General features: G+C 41.0%; 2 protein-coding genes across 2 annotated transcripts; both read left to right on the top strand.

The window, feature by feature from the left end:
* Nucleotides 1–213: 213 nt before the first annotated feature.
* Nucleotides 214–1,173, top strand: LOC110542816 (olfactory receptor 10D1B-like). Its single transcript, XM_021629315.1, has one exon. It carries the CDS (start codon nucleotides 229–231, stop codon nucleotides 1,171–1,173), a length of 945 nt encoding a protein of 314 aa, XP_021484990.1. The 5' UTR covers nucleotides 214–228.
* Nucleotides 1,174–6,737: 5,564 nt separating this feature from the next.
* LOC110542817 (olfactory receptor 10D3-like) lies at nucleotides 6,738–7,670 on the top strand. Its single transcript, XM_021629316.1, has one exon. The coding sequence runs from the start codon at nucleotides 6,738–6,740 to the stop codon at nucleotides 7,668–7,670; it is 933 nt and encodes a 310-aa protein (XP_021484991.1).
* Nucleotides 7,671–22,879: the final 15,209 nt, after the last annotated feature.

Raw genomic sequence — 22,879 nt, 5'->3', positions numbered from 1 at the left:
AAGAAGCAATTGCTGCCAATTATATTCTTTTCTGCCACCTAACATTCAAAGAAATGGAGACCAAATGTGGCACATCACTTAAACAAACGTCAAGGGCAGATTCATCACCTGTCCCCTTTCTGGCATTGGCTTAATTTCCTTTGCAGCCATTGCCTTAGATAGGAGTGAGTAGCTGTTCTCAGTTACTAATGGACGCCCTTGTCTTCCTTCTCCAGAGCTGCCTGTGCCATGAGCATGAGGAACTACTCCTTGGTGACAGAGTTCATCCTGCTGGGAATCTCTCACAGTGAAGGACTAGAGAGCATGCTGTTTGTCCTGTTCCTGGTCTTCTATGTCTTCGCCTTGCTGGGGAACCTGCTTATCTTCCTCACCATCCTGGCTTCCTCCAACCTCCACACCCCCATGTATTTCTTCCTGGGGAACCTGGCAGTGTTTGACATATTCTTCCCTTCTGTGAACTCCCCCAAGATGATGGACTACCTAGTAGGGCAGAAGCGCACCATCTCATACCACGGCTGTGCCTCCCAGATCTTTTTCTATCACACCCTGGGGTGTACTGAGTGTTTCCTGTATACAGTGATGGCCTATGACCGCTTTGTGGCTATATGTTATCCCATGAGATACACGATCATCATGAACCACAGGGTCTGTACCTGCCTCACAGTGGGCACTTGGCTGGGGGGCTTTGCACATGGGAGCATCCTCACATTTCTCATCTTCAAGTTGCCCTACTGTGGCCCCAATGAGGTGGACAGTTTCTTCTGTGACATTCCCGTGGTGTTGTCCCTGGCGTGTGCTGACACTTCTCTGGCACGGACTGTGAGTTTTACTAACGTTGGTGTTGTTGCACTCACGTGTTTTCTCCTTGTTCTCACTTCTTACACTCGTATTGTTATCTCCATCTTGAAAATCCGTTCCTCAGAAGGCAGGCGTAGAGCCTTCTCCACCTGCAGTGCTCACTTCACGTCCATCCTATTGTTCTATGGTCCCGTGATTCTTGTTTATCTCAGACCTGCTTCCAGTCCTTGGCTGGATTCTGTTGTCCAGGTGTTTAATAATGTTGTCACCCCTTCCTTGAATCCTCTGATTTATTCTTTGAGGAACAAGGAAGTAAAATTAGCCCTGAGGAAGGTGTTAAGTCAAGCTATGCAACCTTTGGGATATAAGGAATAGAAGCAATAATTCCCCAAATTTTTAATATTGTTTCAAGTTTTTCTCTTTATCAGTACTGTTGCCAAAAGCTGTTGTCCCCCAGTTCTTGAAAGTCCTCATAAGGCAGGGATTACTTGGGCTGAATGTGGGTTTAATCCTATAGAGAAAATTATCAGATAAAGCCAGTGCTTTTAATTGTAATTTGCCAAAACAATGAGTCTTTCTGCTCTGCAAAGTTGAAGTGTGGACTTCAGTTTTGATTGGTTTTTATGAAACTAAACCTTTCTAGAAGCTGTTGAATATTTTATACTTCCCTCAATTTCTCTTATCACTCCTTTTCAATATGATCACTTTGGCCACTCAGTTAACCTCATTGCCATTAATAAGGTATGGAATTTGAAGTTAGGATTGAAGTTAGTAAATGTTAGTAAAGGATTGAAGTTAGTAAATAATCCTGTTAATCATGATGAAAATTACCAAATTTAGAACAAAAAAGAATCCATGCAGAGAAGACACCAAGATCAAATAATATCTTCAAGAATGTTCTTTATTGTCTGACAATACGCTACCTTATTAGATTAAGTCCAAGCATGTTGATTTTCTTTTTATGAACGGTTTTGTATAATAGAGTGCCCAGGCACTCTCTGGGAAGCAAGAGGAATTGATTGAGGATCCTGCCAGACTAGTCCCTGCTCAAAATCCAATATTCACGACACAAATATTGATGTTAAAGAAATCAATTTAATTCAAGAGCCAGACCCTGAGAAGGCGGGCTCCATTCTCCTGATGACCATCTTAGGGGCTCAGGTGGGCCAATGGACTTACATGAGACAACAACAGTGGGACCATATGCAGGGACTTAATAATGGTGTGGTTTTGCCACCACAGGTCTATTATTTTCATATTTTTGTTACTGGAAAATTCATGGATATCAGTGAGTTGTTCATCTGACGCCATCCCCTTTAATTCTTTGGATGAACACCCCCTTTTCCAACAAGTTAAAGATTATTTCAACTTTAACTGAATTAGAAAGTTCTATGGTTATCTAAAGACCATCAATTTTCTTAGGATTTGTAAAACTACAAGAAGTTTATTGATTAAACAGTCTGGCATCTTTGTCTATCTGCTTCCTTTTCTTGAAATATTTGAATCCATGCCACAGTATTTTAACCATTCAAAGGTGATTTTAAAAATTACAATACTTGTGAAAAGAAAAAAAAAATACCCAAATGTAACAATTGTATAAGAAACAATTTACAGAGCAGTTAATCTGAAATGTGGTAGTGTGAGACATTGCTCATGTCGTTCTTACTCACAGTTACAGTAGCTAATGGATTTTAGACCAGAATATAGAGACTGACTCAACTCCAAGGCCATGTGCCTGGAGAAGAAGTCTGCACAGAAGGTTTAGTTGGAAATGTGGAAATGCCAGGTCTGGATACTTCTATTATCCTGTTTTAAAAGGCCAGTGAAATCTAATCTCAGTAACTGAGACAATGATATCACACACTGATTTTTTTTTTTTTATCTTTCTCCTTCTTACAACATGTTTACTTAGATAATTTTGTCCTTTGGTTATCAATGGAAGCTGTGATTATCAATGGGGATTCTTTCCTTATGTGCCATGAAAGGAGATAATCATTACCATTTATCTGTAAACGTGGAGAATAAGATTTTAAAAACTCAGGGCAAAGAATGTCACAGAGCCCGAAGTTCCTATTATATATAGCCACCTGCTAGTCTTGAAATGTAACAGAACTACAAATAAGAGACATGAAAACATGAATAATACACTGCTAATCTTGCAGACAGAAACTTGTCATAATTGTCCTCTGAGAGACTCTACCCAGCAACACCTCAAAACAGATGCTGAGATTCACAGCCAAACATTGGACAATGTGTAGGGAGCATTGCAGAAAAGTGGAAGGAAAGGGAAGAGGACCTGAAGGTGACAGCAGTTCCCCAAGAAGATCAACAGAGCCAACTAATCAGGGCCCAGAAGGGACTTGCTGAGACTGAATCATCAACTAAGGACCATGCAGCAACTGGACCTTTACCCCCTACATAGATGTAGCAGATGGGCAGCTTGGGCTTCATACGGGTCCTTTAGAAAGGGAATTGGGAACTGCATCTGACAGGGACCCCCTTGCCAGCTTTTGATCACTTCCTCCTCCCTCACAGGACTGCCTTGCCAGGCCACAGTGGAAGAGGACAAGCTCAGTCCTGATGCAACTTGATGAACTGGATGGGAAAGAGATCTCCTCTTTTCTGAGGAGTAGGGGAGGAGGGAAGTGGGGTACAAGGGAGTGAGGGTGGGTCTGCGAGGGGAGGAGGGATGGGGCTACAAGTCAGGCATAAAGTGAATGAAAAGGAAATAAAAATCATAAAAAACCAGCCATCTGGGAAGAGGTCACTAGCAAAATTATGTGATAAATTTTAAAATTATTAAGCCTGCAGAAGTTCTTATGTGTGAATCAAAATCTTTAGCCTAAATGGTAATACTACTAAAAATATTATTGCAAAAACATGAACAAATTTACTATTTATTTTTGTAATATTCAAAATGCATTTTCTTAACATTTAATCAAACAATTTTATGATTAGAATCATCTAGTTAGACTACAGAAATACCTAGAATAAGACACATACATATGAGAGCCATCTGTATGTCCATCCAGATACAATGTGCTCTTCTAACTACTTTGCATATACTGAAAATGAGATTTGAATCACGTCTCTCTCCCTTGTAGCAGCTCTCAATTGCTAACAGCTTCTTAGGTACTTATGGAATCTTTCCTATCCAAGCTAAGATTTTAAGTGGTTTGATCTTGTCTTATGCACATAACCAATCTGCCGAGTTCATGTTTCTAACATCTATTTCACAGTGTGCTTTGACATCTACTGGCTATTGCATTCATTCTGCCTCTTCTTCTATGATGTTTCCTAAAATTTAGGAGTTATGGGGGTGTTGATATAAACATTCCTTCTATGTTTGAACATTCACAATCAAACCTTATGAAGCTTTGCATTAATCCCTGCCCATTGCAAAAATAAGTTTCTATGACCAAGTCTGAGAATAGCAGAAATCTATGGACATAAACCTTAAATATTAACAAACAAGAACAACATGGATTTCTGCTTAAGGCTTAAGTGCTCTCAAACCATGATTTTTTTTTTTGCCTAGATTTAAGATACCAGACATGAATTCTTTCTTGTAATGTAGAGGTTATATCCAATCAGAAGGCATCTAGTTAACCCCATAAGAGTTATGCCATTACTGCATAGTGGGATCAAGGTATCCACAAAGTCCATTAAAATGATTAAAATATACCCTGATAAATATTGTCTTAAGGGCAGATAAAATGAGTTTTCCAGTAAGAAATAAGATATTAATTCAAGCATTTAAAGGAATAGTAATGGATATTAAATCAAATTTTTGTAGAATAAAGTACAGCAGTCACTTTTCTGGCATGGTGATAAAATACCATGATAAAAAGTAATTAGGGAAGAAAAAGCTTATTTAAGCATACAGTTCCAAAGGGATGGAGTCCATGACGGCTGCGGAGGCATGGTAGAAGGAATAAGAAGTAGTCTGATCAGATTTCATTCCCACACAGCAAGCAGCGGAGAGAGAATGGGAAACAGAGATCAAAGTCCTCTCCCAGTGTAGTACTTTCTTCAAATAGTCTGTACCTCCTAAAGATTCTATATTCCTCCCTCAAACTAGCACAAACTGGGGACCAAGTACGCAAATGTATGAGCCTATGGGGGTATTTCTCATCAAACCCACAACAAACGGTTATGCAATAGGTTGTATTCTCCACCCCCCCTTTCTTCTTGAAATCAGTACAATGTTAGGTGTTTCCCACCTTTCCCTAAGTAGTTGTCTAATCTCCACTTGGTCTTTGGTGGGATTCCCAGAGTTTTGAGTAACTGCAAACAGTTGGACCCAAGAGATTGCAGGCCCCTGGGGAAAATTTGGGATTTGTAATAATGAAGGAGTTTTTACAAAAATAGCCAGCTTTAAAACTGCTAGGTGAGTACATCCTGTTACTCTAGGGAGTATCAGAAGAAAAGCAGAGATGAGAAGGAGGTAAAGAACAGAAGCAGAGGTCCTCACAGCTAATTGATCCCTCTGTTCTACAATTTCCAGTCAGGGTCACAGGGGAAAAGAGTCCCAAAGGAGACTAACACCATTTATTACTCCTAGTGGCTGGCTAGCTGCTGATCTTTCACTCAGAGGATGAGTCCTGCTGGGTCACAAATTGCAGGCTTCATCATGTGGGTCTTATGCTGAAAAGATTCTTTCCCCCTCTGGCTTCACAGCCAGGCTGTTCTGTTTCATCCTTCCAATAACCGAGGGTGGCTGTGGGCATAGGTTTTAGCCCCATTTTGCCATAATTGCCTTCAGTGTGTAAGTGCTCGTTTTCTGGAATGCTTTCTTCTCTTAACGTCCTATCTTCTGAAGTGTGTGTCTCCTTGAAGGAGTGAGAGCTTGTGAATCCTTAGCTCTGCTTGAGTTTGTGTGTTCATGTTACTCCATGCATTTATGATCTGAGGACTGGTCCTGTATCTTTCAGGCACTCAAATGGATAGTGCAGTCACAGCTTGGATCATGGCTTCTGAGAGCATAAACTCTGTAATGAAGCAGTTCATACTGCTGGCAGTGTGAATGGCTTTTCCCATTGAGTATAAAATAAAATTGAGTATTTTATTTTTTCTGTGCCCACCAGGTAGATTTCAGTTTTCAGTTGTGTTAATTTTGAAGGAAAAAAAAGAGGTTTTATGAATCATTCACCTCAATAGGACACTTAAATAGATTCTACTCAGTGTGTGGTCATGGTTTAGGGTGAAGGTCTATTATTCAGAATATTAGAGCTTAAAATTATTTCTTTTTAAAAATAAGATGTGTAGGGACATAATTGCATAGATAGTTTATGCACATTTGAAGATTATGTCTGATAAGAAACTCAAGGTACTAATGTCTTTCACAGAGAATAAATTAAATTCAGAGATAACTGACAAAACTACTAGTCTTCAGAGTGAGGGGTTGATGCGACATTTGAACACAGATGTACAGAACGGAACGGTGAGTATTAATCTATACCAGTGATTCCCAACCTATGCGTCACGACACTGTTGGAGGCTGAACTACCCTTTCACGGGGGTTGCATATCAGATACTTACATTCTGATTCACAACAGTAGCAAATTACAGGAATGGAGTAGCATTGGAAGTAATTTTTGTTATTGTTGTTGTTGTTGTTGGAGGTCAACACAACACGAGGAGGTATACTAAAGGGTTGTTGCCTGGGGAAGGTTGAGGACCACTTCTCTACACTATCTATTTGATGATAAATTCTAAATTCAGGTTCACCTCTTTAAGTCTTAGGGAACAGTGAAAAATAAAGAGATGGATAATTCAACATCAAATAATAGTTAGTGGCAGTATTAGATGAAGCCCCATTTTGGAAATCTTTCCAATAAATAGGTTTCCAGTGGAGTCTGTAAAGGCTTTGCTTTCTTTGGGAAGTTCGGCTAAGTGTGTCCATCTTTTTCATCTTCCAGGAGTAAGTGAACTTGAAAATGAGGAATTGCACTTTAGTGACTGAATTCTTCCTGATGGGAATCCCACATACAGCCGGGATGGAAAGATTGCTCTTTGCCCTCTTTCTGTTCTTCTACCTACTCACTCTTCCAGGAAACCTACTCATTCTCCTGGCCATCCTTACCTCCTCCAGCCTTCACACACCTATGTATTTCTTCTTGGGAAACCTGTCAGTGCTTGATATATTTTTCCCTTCTGTGAGTTCTCCAAAGATGATGCTCTACCTCACTGGACACAGCCACACCATCTCATACCAGGGCTGTGCCTCTCAGCTCTTCTTCTACCATTTCCTGGGTTGTGCTGAGTGTTTCCTATACACTGTGATGGCCTATGACCGCTTTGCAGCCATCTGTCACCCTCTGAGGTACACAGCCATCATGAGTTCATGGGTGTGTAGCTCCATGACTGTGGCCACCTGGATGGGGAGCTGTTTGCACGCATCTGTTCTTACATTTCTCATCTTCAAGTTACCCTACTGTGGGCCCAATGAAGTGGACAACTTTTTTTGTGACATCCCTGTGGTGTTGCCCCTGGCTTGTGCAGACACCTCTCTGGCTCAGGCTGTGAGTTTCATCAATGTAGGTCTTGTTGCGCTGGTGTGTTTCCTCCTTATCCTCATGTCCTACTCTCGCATAGTTATCGCCATATTGAAAATCCGCTCTTCTGCAGGCAGGCGAAGGGCCTTCTCCACCTGCAGTGCCCACCTGACATCCATCCTGCTCTTCTATGGCCCAGTGGTTCTCATTTACCTCAGACCTGCCTCCAGTCCTTGGCTGGATTCAGTGGTTCAAGTGTTGAATAACATCGTCACTCCTTCCCTCAATCCTTTGATATACTCCTTGAGAAACAAGGAGGTAAAGGTGGCTTTGAGAAAAGTGTTGACACAAGGAATGCACACTCCTGGGGAATAAGCTTTATGTCATAATCTCTCTTCACAGACTTATCTCTATTACCTGATAGAAGATGAGCTTATTTTTATATGATATTAAAAGGCATTTGTGGCAAACTTGATACTGAGTAGATATTTGTCTAATTGAAGTCTATATTTGTATATTCTTTATTTTTTGAGATTATAATTATATGTCTTCCTTTCCTTTTCTTCCCCCAAAACCTCACATATACACCCTTCTGCTCTTCTTCAAAATCATGACCCTTTTTTCACTAATTTTATTGTGTGCACATGCACATGCATATCTCCCTATATATATTTGTATATACCTGTTTAATTCATATAATTTCAGTTGTATGTATGATTTCAGGACTGACCTTTTGTCAATGGACAAGTAATGAGTGGACCCTTTACTGGAGAATATGTCCTCTTGAGATGTCCCCTTTCATTCTTATTCTTAACACTTTTCTTTTATACTCCTTTTTCTTTTTTTTCTTTTAGAATTTATTAATATTTATCCATATATATATATATGCATCTATGCATTCCAGGTTTGTTTTTAGTATCAGGGTAATTTCTAATACAGTGAGTTTAGATACCTTCAAATTCATTTTACAGTTATGTTTGTAGCCCATTTGGAGAAAACTTGAATTCTACAGTCATTTACTTCCATGGTCTTGATGTGATTAGATTACTTTGTCCATTGTCTAGATTTCTGCTCATAATAACTGAAAAGGGAAGTTCATATTGAGCTTATGTTACTATGACAGAATTGCAGTATGTCTAAGATATATGATGCTAAGACTTATTTTTTAAAAAGTAAAAGTAGCTAGAAAATACTTGCTAGTAAAAAACATACAAAAGAAATAAGAACTAACAAATATTAAAATACAATCATTCCAAAATTTTAGAAAAGGCTATAACTGCATCAAACACAGTGTGTGCCATGGGACATAACATCCAGAAACAGAATCGTGATTGAGGTATATAAACGTCATCTAAAACAGCTGAGAAGACATGGCGTCTTTTAATAAAGGAGACTACCAGTCTCAGATTGCTATCAGATAAAGAAGGATAAAGGGATTTGATAAAAAAAACACCACACACAGGAATATACCTCTACACTCAATCTATAGAAGGGACCAATATGTTAGCAAACAAGAAGTAACACAAAACAAGGAGTTGGTATCTATAACTGGCTGTGGGATGTAGTTGGGATAAAACTTCTCTATATTTCAGGGCATTAAAATGAAACTGTATCTCCAGGTGTGGTGGCACACAGCTTTAGTCCCAACACTCAGGAGGCAGTAGAAGGCAGATCTATATGTGTCTGAGGCAAGCCTGACCTACAAAGCAAGTTCCAGGACAGCCAGGGATACACAGAGAAACCCTGTCATGAAAAACAAACAAAGAAACAAACAAAGAAACAAGAAACCTCAATAAATGAATTAACTATTAGGATGAAAACATTAACAGCGGTAACACAAGCAATCAGTGTTACTGACCATGATCTCCAGTGGTTCCTTGTGCTATTCTTTCTTTTCTGCTTGCAAATGTTATCTGTGAAGAGTCTTTAACTTGTGTGCCATATATTCTGAAGAGAGTTATGTTTGGATTCAGTACTAAAAAGAATCTCAGGAATTTACTTGTGCAATCAAAAATAAAATATTAATAAGAGTATGAGTAAAAATGACCGTATGCACTATTTGTTGAGAACAGACATTTTAAAAAGTGGCATAGAGGAATTCAGCAGTATCTAATACAATCATCTACAGTTCCTTTAAGGAATTTTGCATTGTTTATTTATTTTGTGTGTGTATGTATGTGCGTGTGAGTGTATGTGAATATGTGTGGAGGTCAGAGGACACCTTGACTGAGTTGGTCCTCTCATCCCGCTCTATGGATTCTGGGGACTCACCTCAGGTTGTTAGAGGTAGATGCCCTTTCTTGCTGAGCTGTCTCTTCAGCCCCACTGCTTACTTTTTGATGGAGGAGTTTATTTATTAGTCTAATGCAGAAGTTGTTGCTCAAACAAAATGAAACTCTATGAACACAGATTTCATATCTGAGGTTTTGAGTAGGACATTTAAAATGTTTACGCAGAGCATATAAATGCTGAGATACAAGAGAATTCTATTTGTCTAGCTTTACAGACTCACAGGAGTATTTAAAAAAGGTATAGCACAGGCACAAAATAATTTTTAATTTAGGAATTATTCACATTTGTATAGTCAATAAGAGAAAAACAACCCATAAGGATGGAAACAAAACTATTTAGGAAAAATTAACATAATTCTGATTTCAGGTTATCTTTTAAAAAATTTAATTTTTACAATTTATTCCTTTTATATCCCTATTCTTTCTTCCTCCCCCATCTTCTTCTGGTCCTACACTCCCTCCCTCTTTCCCCCATCCCCTTCCTTAGTTTACTGAAAGGAGGAGTTCTTCTCCCCTGCCGTCTGACCCTAGCTTATCAAATATCATCAGGACTGCCTGGATCCTCTTCTTCTGTGGTCTTGTCAAAGAGCAGGCCACTAAGTTCATGTCAGAGACAAACCCTGGTCCCCTTACTTGGGAACCCACATGGAGACTGAACTGGGTATTGACTACCTCTGAGCAGGGGGTCTAGGTCCTTTCCATACATAGACCTTGGTTGGTGCATCAATCTCTGCAGGCACTGCTGGGGCCAGATTTGTTGGTTTGTTGGTATTCTTGTGGAGCTCCTGTCCCTTCCAGGTCCCTCTATCCCCCCTTCTTCCATGAGACTCCCTGCACTCTGCCTAAAGTTTGTCTGTGAGTCTTTGCATCTGCTTTGATCTCCTTTTGGGTGGAGCCTTTCAGAGGACATCTATGGTAGGCTTCTGTCCTGTTCCTTCTCTTCCACTGCTTCTAGTGTCTATCTTGTTTCCATTCTGAAGGAAATTTAAGCATCCTGCCTAGGGTTCTCCTTGTTGTTTAGTTTCTTTAGGTCTGTAGTTTTTAATATGGTTATCCTATATTATATGGCTAATCTCTGCTAATGAGTGAGTATATGCTATGTGTGTCTTTCTGCTTCTTGGTTATCTCACTCAGGATGATCTTTCCTACTTCAGCCAACTTGCCTGCAAATTTCATGATTTCCTTATTTTTAATAGCTAAGTAGTAGTCCATTGTGTAAATGTGTTTTTTTATCCATTCTTTGATTGAGGGACATCTAGGCTGTTTCCAGATTTTGGTTATTATGAATAAAATTGCTATGAACATAGTTGAACAAATGTCCTTGTTGAATGGTGGAGCATATTTCAGGTATATTCCCAAGAGTGGTATAGCTGGATCTTGAGGTAGCATGAGTCCTAATTTTTTGAGAAAGCATCAGATTGATTTCCAAGGTGGTTGTACAAGTTTGTATTTCCACCAGCAATGGAGGGTTCCTCTTTCTCCACATCCTCTCCAGCATGTGTTGTCACTTGAATTTTGATCTTAGCCATTCTGGTGGGTGTCAGATGGAATCTCAAGAGTTGTTTTGATTTGCATTTCCCTGATGACTAAGTATGCTGAGCATTTCTTTAAGTGTTTCTCTGTCATTAGTTTTATATTTGTTTATGCATTTATTTTTGTTTTGTTTGAGATAAGGTCTGCTCTATAGCTCAAACTGGCCTTAAACTTATGCAACTATCCCGTTTCAGCCTCTTTAATGTTCATATTACAGGCAAGTGTTACCATGCATGGCTGGCTGTAATTTAAATTAATAGCATATGCACAGTAATGATAGAGCTAACTTTGCATTGGAACTATGGTCTTGTCATTTTGACTTTGTATCTTCAAAACATATTAACAGCCTTATCAAAAAATATAGAAGTTTCTTAAAATATTTTTATTTAAAGGGTTTTGCAGTATTATAGGCTATTAAAGTCCTTAAATCAGGTTGGAGAGATGACTCAGCCATTAAAGACTTGGCTCACAACTAAAGGCCTTAAATCAGTAAGTTAGATTCAAATGACAAACCTGAAAAATAAGAGAAAAAAAGCAGCCAATGAAGCAGGAAAATGGAAATAATAATAAATACCAGAGTAGAAAATAATAAAGTATAACTTAATGAATAGAAAAATAATCAATTAAATTAGACCAAAAAGAAATTAACCAAGAGCAAATGTGAACAAGAAAATACCAACAAAACAAAAGCACAAACCACTTTCAGCTCTGTCAGATGGATGGAATGATTAACTAGGTCCACCATGGGAAAAAAGATGAAATTTCTCCAGCTACTAAGAGAATGGCAACATCTAGAAAAAATGTTCTAGGACCACTGTCAGTGCACAGATGTGCTCTAGGATGAGGCTAAGGCTGCATCTGCACCTTGCAGCTGAACTTTGCAATATGAAAATGTCTGTTTGATACTGTTTTTCTAAATTAATTTTTTAATATTAATTATAGTTTCTTCACTTTGTATCCCAGCTGTAGCCCCTTCCCTCACTCCCTCCCAATCCCGCCTTCCCTCCATCATCTCCTTCCATGCCCCTCTCCAAGTCCACTGATAGGGGCGGTCCTCTGCCCCTTCCATCTGACCTTAGCTTATCAGGTCTCATCAGAACTGGCTGCATTGTCCTCCTCTGTGTCCTCATCTGGTAAGGCTGCTCCCCCATCTGGGAGAGGCAGTCAAAGAGCCAGCCACTGAGTTAATGTTAGAGACAATCCCTGTTCCCCTAACTAGGGAACCACTTGGACACTGGGCTGCCATGGGCTACATCTGAGCAGGGGTTCTAGGTTATCTCCATGAATGGTCCTTGGTTGGAGTATCAGTCTCAGAAAAGACCCCTGTGCCAAGATAATTTGGTTCTGTTGCTCTCTTTGTGGCGCTCCTGTCCTCTTTTGAAGGCAAGAAGGGATCATGGAGAAGAGGCTTGGAATTATGCAGCATAGTTGTTCCTAAAGCGAGGCTCTGTTCTTTTTTTTTTTCATATTCTTTTTTATTAATTATTTTTATTTTTTATATTAATTACAGTTTATTTACTTTATATCCCAGCTATAGCCCCCTCCCTCATTCTCTCCCAATCCTACCCTCCCTCCCTCATCTCCTCCCTGCCCCTCTTTAAGTCCACTGATAGGGCAGGTCCTCCTCCCCTTCCATCTGACCCTAGCTTATCAGTTCCCACCAGGATCGGCTGCAATGTCCCCCTCTGTGGCCTAGCTAGGTTGTTCCTCCCAGGGGGAGTGGGAAGGTCAAAGGAGAGGCTCCATTCTTGAAGTTGCAGCTTCACTTGCAGTGGAGACTCAGGGTATGGTGGGCCCCAAGAGTGTGGGATGAAAACCAAAGACAGTGGCAGGTATGCAGTTGGGTCAGCAGGCATCTGTGAGATAAGCTGTGCGCACCCATGTTTTCTGGAGCCCAGAAGATCATGGGTGAGACCAATACACTAAGCTTTAGGCCACAAGATTTGATTTACATTGCTTGATGTTAGATTTGATTGTAGCTGTGCCCTGATTCTGTGCACTTGTAATAAGAAGGTATCTGAGTTGTCTGATTTTATAGGAACACAGGATTAGATATTTTGTTTATATATAATTATATGTACTATATAATTATGTATTTTACATATTTATTTGTAATATTTATATATTTTATTTATAATATATAAAATAAATCCAAAATATATGATTTTTATACAATATGTATTTATAACATGTATATAATTTATACATAATATATTTATAGTTTATATAGTAGAATATATAATATATTATTATACATTTTATATATTCTGTGTAATTAATTATAAATTACATATAATTACAAACCACATATAATATATTAGTAACATATAATATATAAAATATATAATACAAATTTGTATTTATTTTTTTCAATGCACTTTATTCAGGAACATTGAACAATCCTCGGACCCCGGGGAAAGCCAGCCCACAGCTTAAATACCCTCTGGGTAGCCAACCCCAGCGTGCCACGGGGGCAATGCAGATAGGTCCACATACATGGAAGCAAGCCAGATCCTCGGCCTTAGCCAAATGTGGAGTTGTTCGTGACAGAGAGCACTCACCATCGGGAAGGTGGAAGGCGGAAACCAGCTCCATCTTTAAGGCATAGCATTCCGCAGCTCTCTACAGTTCCCCCTTTTTGTTTTAGACGCATCAGGCAAGAGTAGAGGTCTGATCTCTGATATTAGAAATAAATTGGGACTTTGTACAGATGTTCATTTAGGTGTCATCCACCCAAAGAGCATCAGACCCGTCTGATACCTTTTTCTCAGAGGCGGGACCTGGGGCATCAACCCGCATGCAATCAGACATGCTCTTCTCTGGGTCCAAAGCAGCTGACCCTGAGTGCAGTGCTTAGCCTCGCATCCTGAGCGTATCATTTTAGCTTTTTATGGTATCCAACCATGCTTGGGGAGAATGTCCTGCTTCAATGGCTGTAAAGGCCTGAATGATCATGGCTGCATCACACTGTTGTGAGACTCTAATCTTGCATATATACCACAGGCAAACCAAGGAGACCAACACCAGAAGGCCTGCTAACGCTCCCATGCCCGCCCATTCCTTCAGATGATTCATGGCTGCAGCAATCCATGTTGATAATCCTGTGGCTAGTCCTGCATCCACTCCGGTAGAATTTACTGTGACCATGGCCACTCTCAGCTGCTCCATCGTAGTATCGAATTCTCCAGTCCAATTACCTAAAATATAGCTCGACAATTGTTTAGACAGATTTGCAGCACAGGAAAAATTCTCATGTTGTATGCTAGTGACACGAAGTCCAGCATACTTTCATTGACAGCCAGGTTGAGCGATTTGCCATAGGGTATCAATTTGCTCCTGCAAGAGGTCAATCCTCTGATTCAACACCATCAAGCTTCCTTTTAGTTGAGCATTAATTCCTTTATGTACAACTAAGGCATGAGCTACATTGGCTAAATGATTATTCAGGGTATGAGCAGTCTGCACAGTATGACTCATGGCTAATGCCCTGGTGGTAGCTCCAACAGCCGCCAATGAGATGGTAGTAACAATGGTGGCTGTAGTTCCAAGATCCCTTTTCTGTCTGAAGAGAGTCATAGCGTGAGGGGCATCAATGGGCACAGGCACCCAGTGAGGCATGCGAGTAACCAGGGCATACCTAAATTTACTAGCATTTCAGCATTGGGCAAAAAAGCAAGTATCATTACCACAATTACTTGGCTCTATCTGGCTAATAATGAATAAAAATGGGGGATATAGACAAACAGGTGTGGGCTTATAGGAAATATTATGAGAAGCCTTAACCCCTCGTTGGAACATCCTGCGTCAGTTCTAGAACTAGCAGTGGTGGTGTCCGAGGTCTGAGTAGGTTCAGGAGACCATTGCCCCCAGGGGCGAGACGTGCTCCATGCCAATTGACTAACTCCATGTTTTCCTCCAATTTTGAAAGTCATTTAAGGTTCTTAAATTATTTTTTTCCCTTTTTTCTTAAATTTTTCATCAATTACACTTTATTCATTCTGCATCCCCCCATAAGCCCCTCCCTCCTCTCCTCCCAATCCCACCCTCCCTCTTCCCTCTGCTTGCATGCCACTCCCCAAGTCCACTAATAGGGGAGGTTCTCCTCTCCTTTCTGATCTTAGTCTGTCAGTTCACATCAAAAATGGCTGTATTGTCCTCTACTGTGGCCTGGTAAGGCTGCTCCCCCCCCAGAGGGAGGTGATCAAAGAGCAGGCCAATCAGATTATGTCAGTGGCAGTCCCTCTTCACATTACTATGTAACCCAATTGGACTCTGAACTGCCCTGGGCTACATCTGTGCAGGGGTTCTAGGTTATCTCCATGAATAGTCCTTGGTTGGAGTATGAGTCTCTGGGAAGTTCCCTATGTTCAAATTTTCTTGTTCTGTTGCTCTCCTTGTGGAGACCCTGTCCTCTCCAGCTCTTACTATTTCCCAGAAAAATTCCATTCACCTGCCCAACAGTTGCCCATCCGGCTCAGCATCTGCTTTGATAGTCTGAAGGGCAGAGGCTTTCAGAGGCCCTCTGTGGTAGGTTCCTAGGTTGTTTCCTGTTTTCTTCTTCTTCTGATGTCCATCCTCTTTGCCTTTCTGGATGGGGATTGGATGTTTTAGTTAGGGTCCTCTCTCTTGCTTAGTTTCTTTAGATGCACAGGTTTTAGTGGGTTTGTCCTATGTTGTATGTCTATATGAGTGAGTATATACCATGTGTGTCTTTTTGCTTCTGGGATAACTCACTCAGGATGATCCTTTCCAGATCCCACCATTTACCTGCAAATTTCATGATTTCCTTATTTTTCATTGCTGAGTAATATTCCATTGTGTAGATGTACCACAATTTCTGCATCCATTCTTCAGTTGAGGGGCATCTGGGTTGTTTCCAGCTTCTGGCTATTACAAATAAAGCTGCTACAAACATGGTTGAGCAAATGTCCTTTTTGTGTACTTGAGCCTCTTTTGGATATATGCCCAGTAGTGGTATGGCTGGATCTTGAGGAAGCGCTATTCCTAGTTGTCTGAGAAAGCGCCAGATTGATTTCCAGAGTGGTTGTACAAGTTTACATTCCCACCAGCAGTGGAGAAGGGTTCCCCTTTCTCCACAACCTCTCCAGCATGTGTTGTCACTTGATTTTTTGATCTTGGCCATTCTCATGGGTGTAAGGTGAAATCTCAGGGTTGTTTTGATTTGCATTTCCCTAATGGCTAGTGAGGTTGAGCATTTCTTTAAGTGCTTCTCTGCCATTCGGTATTCCTCTACAGAGAATTCTCTGTTTAGCTCTGTTCCCCATTTTTTAAGTGGATTACTTGGTTTGCTGCTTTTCAGCTTCTTTAGTTCTTTATATATACTGGATATGAGTCCTCTGTCAGATAAAGGGTTGGTGAAGATTCTTTCCCAATCTGTAGGTGGTCGCTTTGTTTTGATGATGGTGTCCTTTGCTTTACAGAAGCTTTTCAGTTTCATGAGGTCCCATTTATTGGTTGTTGCTCTTAGAGCCTGTGCTGTTGGTGTTCTGTTCAGGAAGTTTTCCCCTGTACCAATGAGTTCTAGGGTATTTCCCATTTTTTTTTCAAGCCGATTTAATGTGTCTGGTTTTATGTTGAGGTCTTTGATCCACTTGGACTTCAGTTTTGTGCAGGGTGACAAGTATGGATCTATTTTCATTTTTCTACATGTAGACATCCAGTTAGACCAGCACCATTTGTTGAAGATGCTATCTTTTTTCCATTGTATGGTTTTGGCGTCTTTGTCAAAGATCAGGTGTCCATAAGTGTGTGGGTTTATTTCTGGGTCCTCTGTTCGGTTCCATTGATCCACCATTCTGTTTCTATGCCAGTACCATGCAGTTTTTAAAACTGTTGCTCTATAGTACAACTTAAGATCAGGGATGGAGATACCTCCAGAAGATCTTTTATTGTAGAGGATTGTTTTAGCAATTCCGGGTTTCTTGTTATTCCATATGAAGTTGAGAATTTTCCTTTCCAGGTCTGTAAAGAATTGTGTTGGTAATTTGATGGGCATTGCATTGAATCTGTAGATTGCTTTTGGTAAGATGGCCATTTTTACTATGTTAATCCTACCAAGCCATGAGCATGGGAGATCTTTCCATCTTCTCATATCTTCTTCTAATTCTTTCTTCAGAGATTTGAAATTTTTTTCATACAAGTCTTTGACTTCCTTGGTTAGGGTTACTCCGAGGTACCTTATGTCATTTGTGGCTATTGTGAAGGGTGTTGTTTCCTTAATTTCTTTCTCAGCCCTTTTGTCTTTTGTATACAGGAGGGCTACTGATTTTTTTGAGTTAATTTTGTATCCTGCCACTTTGCTGAAGGTGTTTATCAGCTGTAGGAGTTCCCTGGTAGAGTTTTTGGGGTCACTCACGTATACTATCATATCATCTGCAAATAGTGATAATTTGACTTCTTCCTTTCCAATTTGTATCCCCTTGATCTCCTTCAACTGTCTTATTGCTCTAGCAAGGACTTCCAGCACTATGTTGAAGAGATATGGAGAGAGTGGGCAGCCTTGTCTTGTCCCTGATTTCAGTGGGATTGCTTTAAGTTTCTCTCCATTCAGTTTGATGTTGGCTATAGGCTTGCTGTATATCGCCTTTACTAAGTTTAGATATGTGCCTTGTATCCCTGATCTCTCCAATACTTTGAACATGAATGGATGTTGGATTTTGTCAAAGGCTTTTTCAGCATCTAGGGAGATTATCATGTGGTTTTTTTCTTTCAGTTTGTTAATATGGTGGATCACATTGATGGATTTCTGTATATTGAACCACCCCTGCATACCTGGGATGAAGCCTACTTGGTCATAGTGGATAATGTCTTTGATGTGTTCTTGGATTCAGTTTGCAAGTATTTAATTAAGTATTTTTGCATCAATGTTCATAAGGGAGATTGGCCGGAAATTCTCTTTCTTTGTTGAGTCTTTGTGAGGTTTAGGTACCAAGGTGACTGTGGCTTCATAGAATGAATTTGGTAATATTCCTTCTGTTTCTATTTTGTGGAATAGTTTGAAGAGAATTGGTGTTAGCTCTTCTTTGAAGGTCTGGTAGAATTCTGCGCTGAAGCCATCTGGTCCTGGGCTTTTTTTGGATGGGAGACTTTTGATGACCGCTTCTATTTCTTTGGGGGATATAGGACTATTTAGTTGATTTACCTGGTCCTGATTCAGCTTTGGTAAGTCAAATCGATCAAGAAAATTGTCCATTTCATTTAGATTTTCAAATTTTGTGGCATATAGACTTTTGAAGTAAGTCCTAATGATTGTTTGGATTTCCTCAGTGTCTGTAGTTATATCCTCCTTTTCATTTCTGATTTTGTTGATTTGGGTGGTGTCTCTCTGCCTTTTAGTTAGCCTGGCTAAGGGTTTGTCGATCTTGTTGATTTTCTCAAAGAACCAGCTCTTGGTTTCATTGATTCTTTGAATTGTTTTATTTGTTTCCAATTGATTGATTTCAGCCCTGAGTTTGATTATTTCCAGCCGTCTACTCCTTCTTGGTGTGTCTGCTTCTTCTTTTTCTAGGGTTTTTAAGTGAGCCATTAAGGTGCTTGAATGAGCTGTCTCGAATTTCTTCTTGAAGGCACTTAGTGCTATGAACTTTCCTCTTAGCACTGCTTTCATTGTGTCCCACAAGTTCGGGTATGTTGTGTCTTCATTTTCATTGATTTCTAGAAAGACTTTAATTTCTTTCTTTATTTCTTCCCTGACCCAGCTGTCATTTAGTAATAAGTTGTTCAGTTTCCATGTGTGTGTAGGCTTTTTGTTATTTCTGTTATTGTTGAGGTCCAGCTTTATTCCATGGTGATCAGACAAGATACATGGGATTATTTCAATCTTCTTGTATCTGTTGAGGCTTGCTTTGTGACCCACTATATGGTCTATTTTGGAGAAGGTTCCATGAGGTGCTGAGAAGAAGGTAAATTCTTTTGTGTTTGGGTGTAAAGTTCTGTAAATGTCTGTTAGGTCCATTTGATTCATGACCTCTGTCAGAGACATTGTTTCTTTGTTTAATTTCTGTTTTGTTGACCTGTCCTTTGTTGAGAGTGGGGTGTTGAAGTCTCCCACTATTAATGTGTGGGGATCTATATGTGCTTTAAATTTTATCAATGTTTCTTTCATAAATGTGGGTGCCCTTGTATTTGGGGCATAGATGTTCAGGATTGTGATGTCTTCCTGGTGGAATTTTCCCTTGATGAGTATGAAGTGTCCTTCCCCATCTCTTTTGATTAATTTTGGTTGAAAGTCTATTTTATCAGATATTAGAATGGCTACTCCTGCTTGCTTCTTGGGTAATTAATTTATTTTTTATTCACTTTACATCTGGTTGTAGCCCCATCCCACCTCAGGCTGGCTCACCAGCGCCCTTTCCACCAGGGCCAGCTTTAATGTATACCCAGATGAGATTCAGGGATTGCTCTCAAAAGTGTTGCCCCGGGTGAGAGACATGGCAAGCTCACCCATGCTCTCGCCCTCAGGGCTGGTTCATGTGCCTGTGGCCCCTGACAAGCGAAGGCCCTACTGTGCTGTCCAGGCGAGGTGCAGAGCCAGCTCACCAGCTCACCAGCTCACCAGCTCACCAGCTCACCAGCTCTCATGACCTCAGGGTCAGCTTTCCTGACTGCCTCAGGTGGGGAGGGGTGAGGGGGCAGAGGGCATCTCCCTCTCACGTCAGGTTGCTTCACGGCAGAGGAGTAGTGGGGTCAGCTTTCCAGGGCCTTCACCTTCAGGGCCAGCTCTACTGTGCTGCCCAGTGAGGTGCAGGGGCCACTTTCCCTAGTGCTATAACCATTGAGGGACAGCCCCAGCTCGTTTGCTCTCATGACCCAGGGCCAGTTCTCCTGACTGCTGCAGGTGGTGAGGGGTGAGGGCATCACCCACTGCACCCAGACCACCTCACAACAGATGAGTAGTAGAGACAGCTTCCCCTTGCTCTGTCCTTGGGGCTGGCTTACCTGATCCCCCTTCACCAGAGCCAGTACTAGTGTGTTGCCCTGGCAAGGTTCAGGGCTGCTCTCCTGAGGACTGCTGCTGGAGAGGGACAGGGCCAGCTCTCCCACTCTCACGGCTCTGGGACCAGCTCTCCTGACTGTTTGCAGGTGGTGAGAAGTAAGACATCAACCCTCTACCCCCACCTCACACCCAGGCCACTTCATGGAAGATGAGTGGTGGGGCCAGCTCTCTAATGCCACTTCATGGAAGATGGTGGCGGTGCCAGCTCTCTAATGCTCTCACCCTTGGAGCTGGCTTCTCTACTCCTTATCTACTCTTTATCTCTGCTGTCTTGCCCAGGTGAGGCTCAGAGCCCTCTCCCCTGAGTGCTGCAAGAGGCAGCACTAGCTCTCCTGAGCTCATGGCAGACAAATGGTAGGATCAGCTCTCCCACAATCGGGCCCGGGGCTGTCTCACCAACACACACACTGCCAGGATAAGCTCCACCGTGCTGCCTGGCAAGGTGCAAGGCCTACTTTCTTGAACAATGCTGCATAATCCAGTGGGTGATTGGGCCAGTTATGCACGGCCACAGCTCCTGGACATTCATGTGGTTTTCTGTGGCTGTCCCCACAGAGACATCCTCATGTCCTCTAGTAGTAATATGAGCTGCAGACATCAGCGCTACTATCCCCTGCAGCTGTGTAGCCACAGACTCAGACATGGCCCTCAGTGGCAGCTTGGGCTGGGACTTCCCCATGGATTCAGGTCATAGAGCTGGCCACTCAGAACACCCTCATGTCTCCACTTCCATCTCTCTTCAAAATGCTCAAGCTGTTACACTTCTCTTTCCCTCTCATCTGACCAACACATACTCATATATTGAGGTGGCTCCTGCTGTAGGCTGGTCATGTGGCTGATGGATACTTACGCAACATTCTCCACTTGTGCTACGTGGAATGGCATGTCAGCAGGCGGGTGTCTGTGGCTTGCCTGTGCCATATGCTGGAAGTCAGCTCTGTGGGTAGCATAGTGGTCTACAGGTCTCTCTGTCTTCCTTCTTCTGTGCTGTGCTGCCTGCCTTGGACTTTATTTTACTTGATATTTATGAATCCTAGGCATAAGACAGCTTTGGCCATTAAGCTGGGCACCAAGCTAGGATGAACATAGGATTGCCATCTGCTCTGTCTCTGACTGATAGAAGAACACCACCACCAGTCAGACTTCGTATTTTAAAAGACCCTTGAACATTTAATGTGTTTTGAAATTTTTAAAGACTGTGGGTCTAGGGTCAGTGAGAAGTAATAAAGAGAATAGAGTTGGCCTGGAAGGAATGGCTGATGAAGACAGTGGAGGAAGAACTAAGGCCCATATCATCCATGCTTGTTGTTGCTCTAGCCATAGTAGCCAGAATCCAGAAACAACATAGATGTCCGTCAGCTGATGAATGGATAATAAAAACACGGTACACTTACACAATAAAATATTACTCAGGTTGGTAGAGGAGAAGATATATATATATATATATATATATATATATATATACACATATATATATTTTTTAGTTTTTTATTCTTTATTAATTACACTTTATTCACTTTGTATCCCCCCTGTGGTTCCCTCCCTCCTCCCATCCCAATCCCTCCCTTCCTCCACCCTCTGCATGCATGCCCCTCCCCAAGTCCACTGATAGGGGAGGTCTTCTTTTCCTTCCATCTGAACCTAGTCAATTAGGTCTCATCAGGAGTGGCTGCATTGTAACAGCTTGGGAACACTGTTTCCCCCTCAGGGGGAGGTAATTAAAGAGCAGGCCAATCAGTTCATGTCAGAGACAGTCCCTGTTCCTATTACAATGGATCCCACTTGGATACCGAACTGCCATGGGCTACATCTGTGCAGGGGTCTTAGGTTATCTCCATGCATAGTCCTTGGTTGGAATATCAGTCTCAGAAAAGACCCCTGTGCTCAGATTTTTTGGTTCTGTTGCTCTCCTTGTGGAGTGAGGAGAAGATATTTTTAACTAAAAGGCTCTTAAAGGGTGACATAAGCCAATTTTATGGCAATTAATAAGAAGTTATTAATCTTCATGATTAATTACTCAGTTACACAGTTTCCCTTTTATTCTAGTGTCTTCTTTGTCATGTAGTATTAGAATAATCTACAACCAGCTAGATAAATTCATTTGGATAATTATAAAATAACATAAGAAACAGAGTTCAAAGACATTTATTCTCAGAGGAATGTAGTGTATGTGACTAAGCTTTTGGCTGCAAATACACCTTTTTTGGATTTATTTCTGTTTATATTTTTATGCACAGAAGTTCATTTATTCATCTGTCAGTGTTTGAGGAGCTTTGCATCATTTAATGTTCTAGGAATTGGGCGGAGAATGTAAAAGACACACATATCCATGGTTATCAGATACCTTATCTTCTATTTAGACAGACAGATATGCCTAACTCTCATCAGAAATAGTGTTATGTTACAGCTAAAATATGTGTCATGAAGGAGGTACATAGGTTTTCTTCCCATGAGCATCATAAGAGGGTATATGCTGGACGACCTCATTTATTTTGTTTCTATGATGTTATACCCAAGAAGACATTTGTTCAGGGAAATAAATGACTACAGAGAGACTGCATAGAAACCGACCATGGCTGATAGGGCTGTTTTGAAAAATATTGATGTGGATTTCCTAAATCCAAGTCTAATAACTCTGTTCTGATACTCTCAGATATGGCACAAAACAGGAAACAGCACATTATTTTGATGCCAAATCTTGGTGTTTTTTTTCCAACTCTGGATCATCTTTTTGGTTTTTATCT

Source organism: Meriones unguiculatus, chromosome 1, assembly GCF_030254825.1.
Source record: "Meriones unguiculatus strain TT.TT164.6M chromosome 1, Bangor_MerUng_6.1, whole genome shotgun sequence".
Classification (NCBI taxonomy): Eukaryota; Metazoa; Chordata; class Mammalia; order Rodentia; family Muridae; genus Meriones; species Meriones unguiculatus.
This window is presented reverse-complemented; position numbering and strand designations above follow the sequence as displayed.

Excerpts from the sequence above, each read along its gene's own strand:
- LOC110542816 (XM_021629315.1), top strand. The coding sequence starts at position 229 with ATGAGCATGAGGAACTACTCCTTGGTGACAGAGTTCATCCTGCTGGGA.
- LOC110542817 (XM_021629316.1), top strand. The coding sequence starts at position 6,738 with ATGAGGAATTGCACTTTAGTGACTGAATTCTTCCTGATGGGAATCCCA.